Source organism: Echinococcus granulosus (assembly GCF_000524195.1).
Source record: "Echinococcus granulosus chromosome Unknown EG_S00005, whole genome shotgun sequence".
Lineage (NCBI taxonomy): Eukaryota > Metazoa > Platyhelminthes > Cestoda > Cyclophyllidea > Taeniidae > Echinococcus > Echinococcus granulosus.
Window position 1 is genome coordinate 1,638,644 of NW_020170385.1, and position 14,920 is coordinate 1,653,563.

Genomic DNA, 14,920 nt, shown 5'->3' on the forward strand with positions numbered 1-14,920 from the left:
TACCGACTCATCAAGCGTTCTGCGAAGTAGTTGGGTTGCTTGTACTTCTTTGGCATCACTGAGCCTATTTCTCTATTGTGTTTTGCCTAGGTGATTCGTCGGATTACTATAGCGAACATACATTTAGTCTTTCCATGCTCACCTTCCGTAACAGCCCACCTCGGTCCTGTGAGAATACGACCAGATTCGCCAAAACTTCTCCCCATCTCCATTTCGGCTTATAAGAGAAAAAGTGCCTTTTTCTATTGACTCGGTTTACTGTATATAAAGCAATGATAGCCCGCATTATTTCTCCTGATTTGTATATGAGTAAGGACTTCAAATTTCATTTGGACATGCTCCTTTACGTATATCCAAACCTCTTATGACTTATCAAAATACCTGTCATCATTTTTAATGCGCTGCATATGTCGCTTCAATCTGGTTGATAAATATGGCCGCGCCGACTTCTTGTTGGTTCACTAGCGAATGAGAATATTCTCAAGTAACTTGAATTCAGCTGTTGCATCCCAAGACTTCCCTGAAGACAAAAGAAGATGTAATGCTCGGGAAGAATATGTTCGACATACAGGAGGGCTGGGGGGCCACTGGCATGGCCCGGAGACCAGCCTACCCGACGGAGGTACACTGGTGGAGCACCTGAGTGGATCCTTCACCAAAACTGAGTGTTAAACAAATAACCAACCTATTACACAGTATAAATTTAATTAGATACTAGGTTAATTGCTTAACCATTATTTTGGAACAATTCTGTGCGAGATTTATTAGGCCTTTTTTGTTTGCCTGTTTCTTAATGCTGCACCTAAGATTTGTATTTCAGCGAATATTGCAATAGTACGTGGCATCAAGTACTGTATTGCCTCATTTCATTAAGTCATTTGACGTTATTGAGCAAAAATCGGCATAAGTAGATTTGTGTGGTAAATACGAACCCTTATTACGACAAAATTTGTGGGGTTCAAGCGGCTACCATTTGTAGAATTAATTTATTCCATATTCACTTGGGAAGCTGTGCTACTCCGGCTTGACGGCAATCTGAAGTGAAGACAAATGCAAGGAACCATATTTTAAGAGCAACGCAAAATGCGCTATTTGCTGTAAGTGGGATGTTGTTGGGCTCAAGAACAAATCACGATATTAATGTCATGAGGTTGGTAAAAGTTACCATCTTCCAAGATGGAAATATTTCGCTACAGAAGAACGTTTTTATGCGAAGTTAGTTGAGAGCTGTCGTAGTGGTTTATTGTAATTTCGGGAAAACTGGCTCAATTTTACTTTATTTTGAAATGATAGACACTACTAATTGATTTTAATGGCAATAGAAATAAACAGACATCAAAAGGAACAATTCTCAGTATTTTGCCTTGCAAAAAAGTCCACAAGCACGCACAATGGAGGAGATGGTGTTGATAGTTTGTTTTTAATTTATTGTCCAGGCCCACTGGTTATGTGCCAAGTGTTAGTTATCCTTACATAGAAGAGCTGACCTAGTAGTCTTAGCTTCATTTCCATGACAATGCCCCCACCAAACATGACGCTAAAAACTCGGAGCTTGGTTGATTCTAAAAGTAGTTAAAACTGGAACTGTAGACGTGCCTTTTACAGTGTGTGAAGAATGGAACACAATTTTCTAAACATTCATCCACGGGCAAAGGGTTTTCATAGGAAACTAACCATTTTGCAGAGCTGTCATGCTTATGTCAAGTTAGGCGCAAACGTTCATGTCAGTGTCCCATCAGGGCTATAAAGCGGTGCATTTACTGGTCTAGGTGAGTGACTCACTTTGATTTTTCAAAAGCAGTAGGGTTGGTTACCAACAGCACTGTACCGCCCAAAACCTTTCCTGAAGAGGGAAGAGGTCATACTACTAGAGCAGAAAATGTATTGTCGACGCATAGAAAGGTTAGGGCGCCACTGGCATGACCTGTAGGCCACGCCGTCCAGCGGAAGTGCAAAGGCAGAGCTTTAATGGCTCATGAAACCAAAACAAAGAGTTAAGTAAACAATCAATGCATTACAGACCCCAACCAAAATCTCATAGTTATTGAGTGATAAAACTGTGGAGTATGTAATTTTCAAACATATTTTCAATTAATCTATTTGAACTCGAACAAGAACATGTTCATTTGCATTAAAGACTGTTTGTAGTCAGTGGAAATGAATAGTGCAATCTGAGGGTAAATGCTACTTCAAAACACAGGGCTGTCGATCAAACGCCTCTGTGCGAAGCCTGACTTTCTCGATTCCACTTAACCAGAAAATGAACGATTTAGTCAAATTAATCGTGATTAAAAGGTCTTTAAATATCCACGAGCAATAAACCATCCTGAAAATAACGACAGGAGCCATATTGTCGGTAGAAAGGAATTTTTTATGCAAAATGAAACGTTTTTCATTAAGGTTATTTATATAGGGAGAAATCAATGAAAGTTTTGAAGCAGCATTACCCACTCTAGCCCTCCGTAAAGCAGGTGTTTTTGTTGTAGCGGGAGCGCACCCCGAGTCAAATGGAGACCTATTCGTAATAAATTTTGCGGCGGGTAACCTTTCCCTCCTTCTCCTAGGGCCTCTGCTACTATGACCAGACTACACTGACGCCTGTTTTGTTATTCAGAGTAAAAAGCGCTTCTCATATTTAACTTTACAATCCCGCAGTCGATACGATTAACTTGTAATGGAATTGATCAGTGGTCAGCTCACCAGGCTATTTGTGAACAATTGGTATGGTTAAGCCTCCAGCAACTAAAATATTGTACTAAACTTTCTTTCAGATTTTGAGGATTTTTAGATCTGTCCTAATCAGCTGTTCATGCTCGTTTTGTAGAGAATTTCGGCGTACAAATTGTACATAGATGGCAGGAAACCGCCTCATCCCCACCTACACATGACAAATATCATTGCCACTGAAAAATACATATCTAATAATGTCACACTTAATTGTTATCCACCAAATACTCACGAAGTATATAAATTAACAGGGTTTAACAACAGCTTAATGTAAAAATACAGGTTTTTTGAATCTATCAAAGGGATAAGGTTAACAACGTTATTGTCTACCCAGAAAGTCTACGCGTTTCGTCTGCACAATAAAGGAAGCTTCCTAAAGCCACTTTGCACCATTGATCACTATTCAAATGACTTCGGATATACGCCTATGCGGACTTCGTCCGCATTGGGACCTAGCCAAATTAGTTATTTCCGCCTCCAGACAATATCTAATACCTATATTGTTTTAATGTACCTTTCAGAGAGGAGGCAAGGTTACAACCCGAATCTGGTGACAGAAACGGCGTCCCCCCAGCCTGAGAGCGATTGCGCCTCCTCCCCTCTCTAAACTTTGTACTTGTTTTCCCGATCCACTTCTCTAATAAATATGGAGAAATTAGATCAACCGGGTCGCTCTAAGAGCACTAGAAACGGGGAAGAGGAGACCTGCGAGTCTCGCCCTACAAATCTGTCGACATCATTCCCAATGAGTATTGGCATTTATAGCAACTATTAGGTTTTTATTAAAAGAAACGTGGTATACAAACCGGAGAGCCCAGCCTGGTTAGAACTAACTAAGTGGTGGGACATAAAAGTGGTAGATTTGTTATTTACCGCATTTATTCAACGCAACCCCATAATACCATGCGACCATTGTTGAATTGAATAAGAATGTAGTGAGGCGCACGGATGAAAGGGGTAGTCGAAAAAATGAGTAAGAAACAGGCAGCAATCCTGCGGCTAGCATTTACTGCGGCGTCACGAGCCTTTCAGAAGGACTGCTATGCCATAAGCATGGACGGAAGACCGCGTAGCTAAAACGAAACCACACACCGCAGAGGTTGAAGGGCCCGCGCACCATAATGCACGTTAAAACAAATATGAGATCGCTGTGCATCGCCTCCTTCTGAGTACCTCTACAGGACTTGATTACTAATGAAGGTTATAAATAAAGGACTTAGTTCTCAAAGCGCCCACTTTTGCGTAAAGGGCACATCATTTAGTATTGGGCTCCTAAAAGCATTTTTCATTCCTAAGATATGCGTCTTTCCCAGTTCCACATCGATAATCTATTTTCTGAACTCGAAGAGATGAGCATTTAACATTTCTCAACACGTGTTTGATGTGGATCTCTCTAGCTATTATCGGTTCCTGTCTGTACATTAAACTTGAAAATGTTGAAGAGATAATTAAAAGTAACGTTCACATTTCCTAGGTGCTTTACGCGAAGTAAACCTCTTGTTGGATGCCAATTTTATGCAAAATGATTTAAATACAATCAATGATAGTCTTTCCGGCTCCACGGCCAAAAAATATTCAGTTTGTGTCAAAATAGACTTAACGTTGTTATGTTAAGCACATAAAGGGGATAAAGAAGTGGTGCAAAACACGACACATTAATTAGCGCTTTTTACAAAGTTAGGTCGATAGAATAAAAGATAGACAAAAAGCAGTGGCATTAGCTTCACACGTTGAAAGGTGCCTACCGGGCATCGAGTAATTTGGGGTTTGCTCATTTGTTGATTGGTTTAACAATGTAACTCACTATAAAATGTACTGAATTAACAGAAAGCTTGTATCCTACTAAAAGTCATGTTAAAATAATATAGATTGCATAATCTGATAGTTAGTTTAACTTAGCGAGCATTTGAGTTTCTGCAGGTCATACTTCACCTCTGCAGCATGGTCTTCGGGTGATGTAAGTGAACTTCCAGCCCTTTTGTACACTAACACTGTCTTCTTCTACTGTATTTTGGCTTGTTGTGACTTCGTGGAAGACTTAAAGCGCTACATGACGCTGGTCGCATAGGAGTCCCGGAGTGAAATAATTTCACGTGCGTGCATATGCCACAAGAATTCGACCATGGAAAGTGCTTCAAAAGCAAGAAGCGCATCACAGCCGGTAAAATATAAGGAAATGGTCTGGAAGGTAGGTAGGTACATGGCTAGGTAGATCAGCACTGTATTGCAGTAGTTTCACAAATGACTATGTTAAAAGTAATAGTTTCACAAATTACTAATTTGCAATTTTTTAATAATTAGACGCAAAATGCAAGTTAATGGTGCAACAATGCTCTCAACCACATTGGTTTGAAAACATACTGAATCGAATCGATTGAAGCAATATTTAGAAGGCGAATCATAAATCTAATCGAAGACTCCAGACTGTTGAATGAGCAATATGAATACAACTGAAACCCAACTACCCTAAGTTTTGGCTTTAATATACAACAATGTTCAGGATTTGTTTCTAAGACCATAAGGCCAAGATAAATTTATAGTAACAGCCATAATCCGAATGCATTGAGGGATAATGCACAGAAAAATATTCAAAGCTGATTTATAGTCAATGACAAATTCACAACAATTCAAAAACAAGATTCTTGCAAGCCTTGTACTTCTTTTATTTCTAGTTAATTTAATCATATGATTAGCCTTTGTGTTTATACTGCCCAAATATGTTTTGCCTTTTTCGGATAGTGTTGGCGGTATCTGTGGTTGCAAACTTGCGTTCCTTGCTGTTTCTCTTATGTTTCGGTTGAGTCTCAGTCCGCAATATTTATTAGCCGCGTACTTCCTTGCCAAACAGGAATCTTAGGGGGTTAACTGCCTCGGATCAGTTTCAAAGCCGTCTTATGAGGCTTTTGTGATGGAAATACTCTTAAACATTATTTACTACTTGGACCCATTCTGGATAGAATAGTTTTCTCCTGTTTAATTTCATACAAGCGTTTTCTTTTCGTGCGCACTCCTTGTGCATTTTGATCTAACTGATTGTCCTTATCCTTGCATTTATTTTTCAATTCCTTTCCTGTAGTTGGAATGAAGTTTTCTCTTTTACTAGCAGAACTAAAGGGTAGGTAACAAAAAAAATGCGCATCAATTAAACTAGTTTTTACCAGGGCTATTTCGGCATTGGGAAAACTCGGTGACGAAATCTACTTTGAATGTGGTCCGCATGAGGTACGTTCCCTCATATATGATCAAGTCTGCTCTTTAGTTCAGCCTTCGATGCGTCAATTCATCTCGTTCGGCATTCGCTGTTATTCACTTTTCCGAATGTTTTTTTGAAAACGCCTCAAAACTTGCGGATGCTGTTGTACGCTTCAAACTGAATGCCAAGGTTGTTCTATACGCATTATTTTACTGTGAACAGACATGCTGTAAGGTTTTTAGGCAGACTGTGGCTTGGGATAAAGCTCTACAAAGGTGTAAAATGCGCCTAGAAACTGGTCACAATAGACTAATTGTGCAGTTTTTCCAAAGACATGGTTAGTGCCATTTCCTTAACGTTAATCTGCCTCAAGGAATTGTCAAGACCTATGACCTGCCTATTATTGAATGTGAAAGTCTTGAAGCTGTGTATAGTATAAGTAACACAACCTGTCAAATCGTGATGTCGTCAAAGTAAGCGCACACTTATGCTGAACCGTTGTTTCGCATCAGGGTGGCCAGCGAAATCATGCAAAATTTTAGGCCAAGTCAAACTGAAGTGACAATGGACTTGCAGGAAGGCGAGTGCATCTTTCGTAATTACGTTCCTGACTCAGGTAATTAAGCGAGATCTAACTCTTCAGACTTTGCTGCTGTCATTACGCATATTCCGGTTGCTTCCACCGAGTTCGAGGCTTATCGTTTGGGCGAAGAATGCGATCTCACTTTCTGTCAAAAAGATTTTCGAGTAGGTATTGCTAACATTCACTATGATGCACGAATATGTTCAGGCGTTGATTCCATGCTTTCTTTCTTACTGTTTCACAGGCTGCCCTCATGTTTGGCAATTCCATGAATGCCCTGTTTGTTATTAACTGTAGTCGACCTGGAAAACCCTTGGTCCTCACGTTCACGGATGAAAAACATTACAAAGCTCACTTCGTCCTCGCTACGCTGCCATTACCGTACTTCCCAACGAGAATTCCACTGAATTCTATTAACGCTTTGTCGCAGTCTAGATCGAGGTCTAATGTCGATGTGTCGGTCGCCTCTCCGTATGTTAATTTAATATCACAATCCAACTCTAATTTCCATTGGTTCATTCCCTAAAGCAACCAGTTTTTATGGAAAAGTGGAATCAATACGTGTACTTTTACTAATATAAATGCCGACAAAACTGCGCATGTTTTGAAAATCCTATTTACATTTTGATGTATACAAAGGTGTTTTTGTCGATCGCGTATGTTTGATAGAACATGAAAACATTAAAGCTTGACAAAATAAATCAAAAATTTTGTTAAAATGCACTAAATTACTGGCTTAATGCGAAAACGATGTTGCGTATTTAACGCATTGTGTCTTGTTTTTACCTCCTAACTTGTAGTTTTGATGATACTCACCAGGAAATAGCTAATCCGCCTTTAAATACCACTTTAATGACGGCCTCAACTCAGGTTCTTCACTCTTCCAATCATGAAACCTCAACAGCTCAGCTAACTGTAAGTTCTTTGTACACTCAGTCGGACTGTTAATCATTCACTAGGTAAAAGTATCTACTTATTAAACCACTTTAATGGCCTAGATACTAGTAATGGATAATGGGTTTTCTTGTTTAACAGACGTTTTTCTTTCAGGCTTCTACACCACTTGCAGTACATTGTCAAAACGAAACCGAGCCACCCATTAAAAAGGTGGGTGAAAATATCTTTTGCTTTATCCTTTATGCTTTGTGCTTGTGAAATAGATATGTTGAAAAGTCCTGAAGCAACGTCGTCAAATTTCAAATGCTCGATAATTAGCGATTTTGATTCCTGTGAAGACTCCCTGCGCCAGAGCTTTGGTCATTGGTATTGCTGGTTAGTGGAGGTAGCGTTTCAGTGTTGAAAATGCACAGTATTTGCTAGGCGCGCTCGGTGCTGTTCTCTTACCTGGGTGGTGGGAATGCCGACGACTCCTTCTTCTTAAATCCACCCCCTGCCCAGGAGCCCGAGAGCCTGTGCGAGGACTCTCTGGAGGATGACTCTGCAGGAGACCGTGGTGATGGCAGCAGCGACGCTGCAACCTGCGGTCGACTCACCACCCGCCGCGCCGACGTCAGAGTAGCTGCCACCGCGGGTTGGCGCAGTGCCGACGGTCTGTGCGCGCCACCACCCGGACACTCTAGTCCCACCCTCCTCGTTGCTGATTCGGATGAAGAAACTTGACCCACTTTGCCCACCTGTCTGTTCCATGGTTTGCATATATATACCTTACAAAAGATACCTTGACAGCCCTGTTTTGTAACGTGGGACGCTTTTCTTGCAAACGATCGAAAGGGGCACTATTGCTCGTAATCCATGCAATTATTTTTCAAGGTAAGAAGAAGCCTCATAAACACGGAATCCAAGCGGAATTTGTTCGGGATAAGGTTTACCTCAAAATAATAAATTAACGTTGTACATTGAAAATTTAAGTCACTGCAATCTATTGCAACCCCTGTCCTTGGATAAATCAATGTGTTTGTTGGTTGGAGTTAAGTGGCACTGCAAAAAAAGTGCACGCGTGGATTTTAAATGTATCAGCTCTTTACACGAATCCAACTTCAATCTTCTGAATCTTCTCGCGGGGGGCTAGCTTCATTTCAAAAGAGGTGGGATTGGTGGCAGGCGAGGTTATATCTTCCGCCCTCTTGTCTCGGTAGTCTTGCCAGATCAGTCCCACGACGTCTGCAGCTAGTACTTCGCCTGCGTTGATCGCCAACATTCTGACCAGGAAGACTCCGTCTTGCCGGAGGTAATCGTCAACAAAATTTTGCAGTTGGGTTTTCCTGCTTCTCGGTTCAGTGGGTCGCTTTGCCTCCTCATCCACCTTGCAAACTCTCAAAAATCTGGCGATATACCGGTATCTACGGAAGGGACTGGTGGCGCGAATGATCCAGAGAAGTAGGCTAAGGAGGCTGGTTATCAGGAGGAAAAGGACCCAGAACCAGAGGAAGATATAGATCTTCTCGTTGAGCATATTGATGGGAAGGGTGCATTGTGCAGTGTAGGCGTTCTCGCCGCCCACTAATCGGATGCTAGGCACGCGACAGTAGGCCACGCGGGGGAACAGCAGAGTCTCCGGCCATTCCTGACCTGAGCGTATGTAACTTGCTATGGCCCAACCAAATGAGTATCCATGCTCACTTTTTTCTAAAATGCGGATCTGAAGCTGGATTCTCTACTAATGTTTTATAAAGTAGAAAAGAAGAATTGCCTGTGTGCTACGTTTAAAACCATTTTTCCACCCATGGAGTGGAATAATGGCTGTGGTCGTTTCTCGATGTTCGCAAAGTTAGAAATTGTGTTTACGATTGGTAGGTTTTATGGAAGCCCGAAATTCCGCTCAAGTAAGGTGACGGCCACCTTTGGCAAAACACTGCACGTTGCTCAAATGTGGCTCGTTTGGGAATCTACTAATAGTCAATTTTTAGTGTCAAACTACATATCATTGTTGGGGCATCTAAGCTAGATCATTATTGGGCTTATTTATAATCACAGTAATTTGGGTAAATAGTTACATCGCTTTAAAGAAAAAGACGGAAGAAGCATCATATGTATGCCTTAACTAAACGTTGATTATGGTATTCTCTCAGAACAGTTCCTGATGCCGCCACGATGAGCTCAACTACTGAGTCCTTTACAATTTATTTTGGGTCCTCACAATTACGGGTCATGACTTGTATATGCTGGTTTTTGAGTATCTAGCTTTGCATCCCTTAAGGTCAAGTTGGTTCCTTTTCAATGCATTGCCGTCATTTCAATTCCACTAAACGAAAAGTGAGTTGAAAACGTTAGAGGTCACTGTTAAGGCTTAATCACCTTACCACAAAGACGATGGATAGGAAGTCAACTCGGCGTTATTTTGTAAAATCAATCAAATTTATGAGAATATGCTTCCTGCTCTTCTCATCACTCAAGGTTATGTATTAGGTTCGAGAGTAAGGTGGCATCATAACCACCAATTGTACTTTTCTGGCTTCACAGCAATTCATCCTTCCTATCTCAATGCTGAAGTCGAAAATAGGGGTCTGCAAGCACTCAAGTCAATGGCATTTATTTCAAATTACTTCACCAGTTTGAAGAACGCATGATGATTGCTGGTGTCTTTCTGGCCATTTCTGTACTAAGCACGGAACGAAAAAAGTTTCGGCTTTTTAGAAAATTTTCGAATTTCACGTAACTAGAACTTGTTCGCAATAGTTGGCATGAAAATTCAAAGGCTGCAAAAATCAGGTTCATAGATTTTACACTTAGCAGATGAAACTAACCATTGGCAGGTCATATGTACTTTACCACAGATCGGAATCCTTTGAACGACCATTTAAGCTGATAGGATATCGCTTAAGAGAAGTCCGTTAAATAGATTCCAGACTTATATAACTGCTAGATTTGTAGGTTATTTTTTAATTCCTTACAGTAGAAATTAGCTCACCAGATAGATATCGTGTTTTCCCCTGAGTTAGTGAGTCAACGGGTACTGGCTTAATGTAGTGTCCAGTGAAACCGAGGAATACTTGAATGAGATGTAATTGCAGGGCCGCATTCAATATGATGACCACCTTGAGAGTGATGTACGACCACACGAGGCAGGTTCCCATGCGCTTACTTACTACACAGAGCCCACAGCTGTCGTACATCTTGTCTACCAACTTGGCCTTGCGACCCTTGAAGGATGAGAAGAGTTAATCACTTTGAGATGGAGTCCCTTAATCATAGTCTTCAAGAAATGTGCCCTAAGATAACGAAGTCTCAAATGCATCCTCAGATTAAGTACGAATAAGTAAGGATAAAGCACAAAATAGAACAGCAGAAGTGCAACAGGATTTGTGTACTCATTCAGTGATAAACAGCGTGGATACATTCAAAACAACTCTCGGACACCGGGTAGTGCACCTACCCATGCACGTGCACACAAACAGTGCTGTCCTAATACGGCCGAAATTGTACCTACTCCTGAGGCATTCATCCAACTTTCATACATTATGACGGGGCCAATCCAGTGTTTCAAATCTAGAGGCGTTGGCACTGCTATACATTGCAACATAAGGCAAAGTGTAGTGGTGACAATTCTCTTTGTTAATCTTCCCAACGTTCATTCACGCATGTCGAATTATGCGTAGACGCATTCGTGGTGATTCTAAGCAAATTTAAATCATTCGCAAAAAGTGCAATTTTTTTCCCGAATCGGAATTTTGGGACAGAGTGCGTTTTTAGAAGAGGACCTACCCGTCGTGAACACTGATGGGTATCAATCATGTCCTCGAGGAATTCAGCTACTCGATGGACTTCCCTCTTCCGATCACTGCGACTACCGGATGCAGCCTTCCTGGCGGCCTGAATCAATGTGAAGACGTCACCACTGGCTCGGGAGTTGCATATCATCTCCCAAAGAAGATGTGGGAGGTAGAAGATTATGCATTGGAGACCCAACACAAATGGCACCCACTGGTAGTAGGCTTGAAATAAGATGATTCGGGACGTTTAGAAGCTGTAGGCATTTCAATAGCCTCCGAAGCTTAGGCGTTAGGTTGTTTAGGCTCCTTATTTGTACAAAAAATGGGGATAATCGAATTTCAAACCATTTTAAGCTGTTGTTTTAAAAAAGACAACAATATCGTAAGTTTGGTGACCCATCCATATAAAATTGCCCCATCTTAGAGTAGATTCCTGAAACAGCTAAAGGTGGGCCGAAATATTTGGCAGCAGCATCGAATTTTGGGCTTTCCGAAATTGTAATCCATGAAAATATTAATGTATTATAGTGAATAAACGATTCGTCTTGAGGTATCCAATTTAGCGTCTATCGACGATTAAAATCACGTACTACAATTTTATTCAAAATGAGTTGGTCTTCATTGAGAAAGTGATAACATTTTCAGTATTTGCCCTACGAAAAAACTCAATAAACTAGGTCAGGTCCAAGTTACTAAGACTCCACTCTTTGAAGAAAAATTTGATTCTATGGAACATTTCGCACGTCAATTTCAAGGGAACTCAACCTCCGCATACATGAAGTGTTAATCTAATGCATATATAGGAACTCTATTTAGCAATGGAGATGGGAAGCCATTAGCCGGACTTAGAGTAAGAGGGATCTTTGTGTACTTGCCCAAAAGAGGACTAGGTTTAGGTGCCTGCCCTTACCCACGGCAATTTGTTCAGAAATCATTAATTTCCACCATTGAACAAGAAACAGTAATGAAACCGCACTTGAATACGGGAGAAAGGTGTACCACTATTTCCATAAATTAAAAGGCGTTAAGGTTATTAATATTTAAGTTTAAAATCCTTTTTTTGAAATGAAAAGAATCACCTCGCACAGACCTTAGACTTTAACCAAAATTACAGGTAGTTCATTGGACTTACTGATTCTGCGGTACTTATCATAGAGGTTCCATTCCTCTGGCGTGGAAGGCATTCGCTCATCAGGCCGCAGTGGGATTGTTCCATGCACCCAGCAATAGTCAGCAAGGTAATTTTTAAATTCGCTGCCAGACGGCTGTACTGGAATGTAGCAAGAAATAGAGTTGAAGACATACTGTTTCATCGAAATAAGTAGGGTGCAAAGGAGTAATAAAATGACAGTAAATAGATTTAGCCGGTCGGCAAAGTCATCGACGGAGAGGTTGGTATTGGCTTGGAAGCTCCTGAAGAGGTCAATGAATTCCTTGCCCACCATGTCCGATTCGCAGTCCTCGAGACGCGTCGCGTAGTGCGAGTGTAAGAGAGAGGGCGCGACAGTGAGCTAGAGTGAGGCCTTGTTCCGGGTCAAAGTGCCGGTAGGGTGACTGGCCTAGCGCGTTCTTTTCTCTCGCGCCGCGCGTGATCGTGTTTGTGTGCGCTGGCTGCAGAACACACGCACACTGCACACATACAAACACACACACACCCCTATGCAGGGCAGGAGGGCGCCCACACGATCTTGCTGGCCTGTGTGCACAGCGGACTGTGCCATGAGGCGCATCGAATGAGAAGAAAGTTGACTCAATCTGGAACGCCCTCGGTTATCACAATTGCACTGCTTTTGTCATGTGGCCTGATTAGCAGCAACAGTTCAACAAACTATAAAATTCCCTTCTCGCCGTCATATCTTTTTTCTTTTTATTCAAGGAAATCATCTCTCTCAACTGCAATGAGATGATGGCATCCATTTTCAAAATCATTGCAATGAAAGTTTTGTATATCATCGAAATCATTTCCATCAGTGTAACCCAAAGTACAAGAACAATGCCACTTTAGCTTGATGCATACAATACAGTATCGCACCAGCAAATCTCCCACCTACATTTATTCAGACTGATCTTCATTAGCTTAATAGGCACCCATTTTATGCGCGCAGGATCTGATCCTTGTACTGCAGAATGGTTTCATCAATCACCGTCATGTTGCGTACTGCAAATATTCCTTGGCTGGCCAAATTTAACGAAGACCTCCCATATTTCAAGGTTCGTGCTTCGAGTAAACGACTGTAAAATAAATTTTAATGGACTGAGTGAACCACTTCTAACGTGCATTGAACGATATCTTCTTTTTAAAATGTCATGGTACTTTTGCGATACGACCCTCTGTACAACGTAATTACTTTTAATGAATCATTGTGGTTTTGTTGCTCGAATAAAGGTGAAAAACTTGCCTTACTTCGAAGAAAGTGTAATAACTTCAGGCATGCACTGTAAAAAAATGTGAGAGTTTTAGACATGTAGCATAGAAACCCTTGAAATTGTTGGTGAGTGTACCTTACTGATTTGGGCGAATGCTCACGATTCTACAAAGATGCGTTGTGTACGGGCTGCTTATACTTCAGTGAATCGGTAAGAATGGCGCGATGTGATATTCGGGGGTAATTATACATTACCTTCACACTGTGCGTTGTATTACCCGATTATTTTATCCCCTATTGTATTATCTGGCACCTCATAATAATCAACAATCAAGAATTTTTATTTTTATTTTAAGGGATTTTGCAATAACATGTAACTATTTGGAGTACGGAGTAGCAGTTGGGCCTCCTATGGTTTCATCAAACCATTGTTTATCAAAAGCCGCATTCGACCATTCTTCCAGTAGCAATTTTGTCATATTTATGTATACAAAGTGATTCAAAACTACAGTAGAGCAACATACTGGAGAAATGAAACCAATTCAACACAAAGATTTGACTGACCTGACAAAACAAAAGAATTTCAAGGAAACATTAACCAGCATGCCACTCATTTGCATTACCAACCCATCAAGTCAAGTTGAATCAGTGAGCATTCGTACATAGTTCTATAAAGCTTGGATAAACTTATAAATATTATTTTGCGATTTCATGTGGTAGATTTTGCTTTTGTGTTTTGGGAGCCCCGTGTGGCAGGCTTCTGAACAAAAATGCTATGATCAGCCAGGCATTGTTATTTTTCACACGAAGAAATGTTTTCAAAACAATCAAATCCTTCGAGTGTATTGTTGTTTTCACATCTTCAATGATAAAGTAACTAATTGTGTTGCATTTTCTAAAGACTATTTTCAACAATAAAATAAAATCGCAGGTTTCTGAACCTTTCATGAGACCACTGGTGTGTTGTTTGAAAACAAAAACATCTTTTCCAATGTAAGAGTCGTCTAGTTAATGAATACAGTTATTGCAGTTTTGAAGATGATATGATACACCTTAGAGCTTTTATTGCAAGACTTGTGATACCTACGTACTTCAAGTGTATGTCACAGTTGTGCTAAATGCACAGAGAAGTCATGTAACCAAAATTGGACAAATTATTATTTTTTGGGTAAGTACATTTTAAAACTCAAGCAGTGTACAACTATTTACTAAGATTATAATTTGGTTGATGTATTTTTCATAAGTAAGTCTAAGCAGCTCACTGAACGCGGATGATATTCGAAGTTGAAAATGGGTCTAAATCGGAACAAAGTTGCGTTTCACATGCACATGTTAAGAGAATCCGAGAATGAAGACGTTGGTTGTGAGCCGTTCTAACTTT

The 14,920-nt window shown here is 40.7% G+C and overlaps 2 protein-coding genes across 2 annotated transcripts; one reads left to right on the forward strand and one right to left on the reverse strand. All coding sequences in view use genetic code 11, as the record gives it.

Annotated features, from left to right (window-relative positions):
* Positions 1-4,903: 4,903 nt before the first annotated feature.
* Positions 4,904-8,123, forward strand: EGR_01432 (Cell cycle checkpoint control protein RAD9A; the record flags this gene model as incomplete). Its single annotated transcript, XM_024490681.1, has 12 exons — positions 4,904-4,919; positions 5,804-5,842; positions 5,879-5,949; positions 5,987-6,109; positions 6,143-6,257; positions 6,294-6,393; positions 6,433-6,536; positions 6,564-6,667; positions 6,748-6,974; positions 7,304-7,418; positions 7,554-7,610; positions 7,824-8,123. The coding sequence occupies 12 exons, from the start codon at positions 4,904-4,906 to the stop codon at positions 8,121-8,123; spliced, it is 1,371 nt and encodes a 456-aa protein (XP_024355005.1).
* Positions 8,124-8,484: 361 nt separating this feature from the next.
* EGR_01433 (Innexin unc-7) lies at positions 8,485-12,618 on the reverse strand (the record flags this gene model as incomplete). Its single annotated transcript, XM_024490682.1, has 4 exons — positions 8,485-9,089; positions 10,372-10,603; positions 11,166-11,395; positions 12,306-12,618. The coding sequence occupies 4 exons, from the start codon at positions 12,616-12,618 to the stop codon at positions 8,485-8,487; spliced, it is 1,380 nt and encodes a 459-aa protein (XP_024355006.1).
* Positions 12,619-14,920: the final 2,302 nt, after the last annotated feature.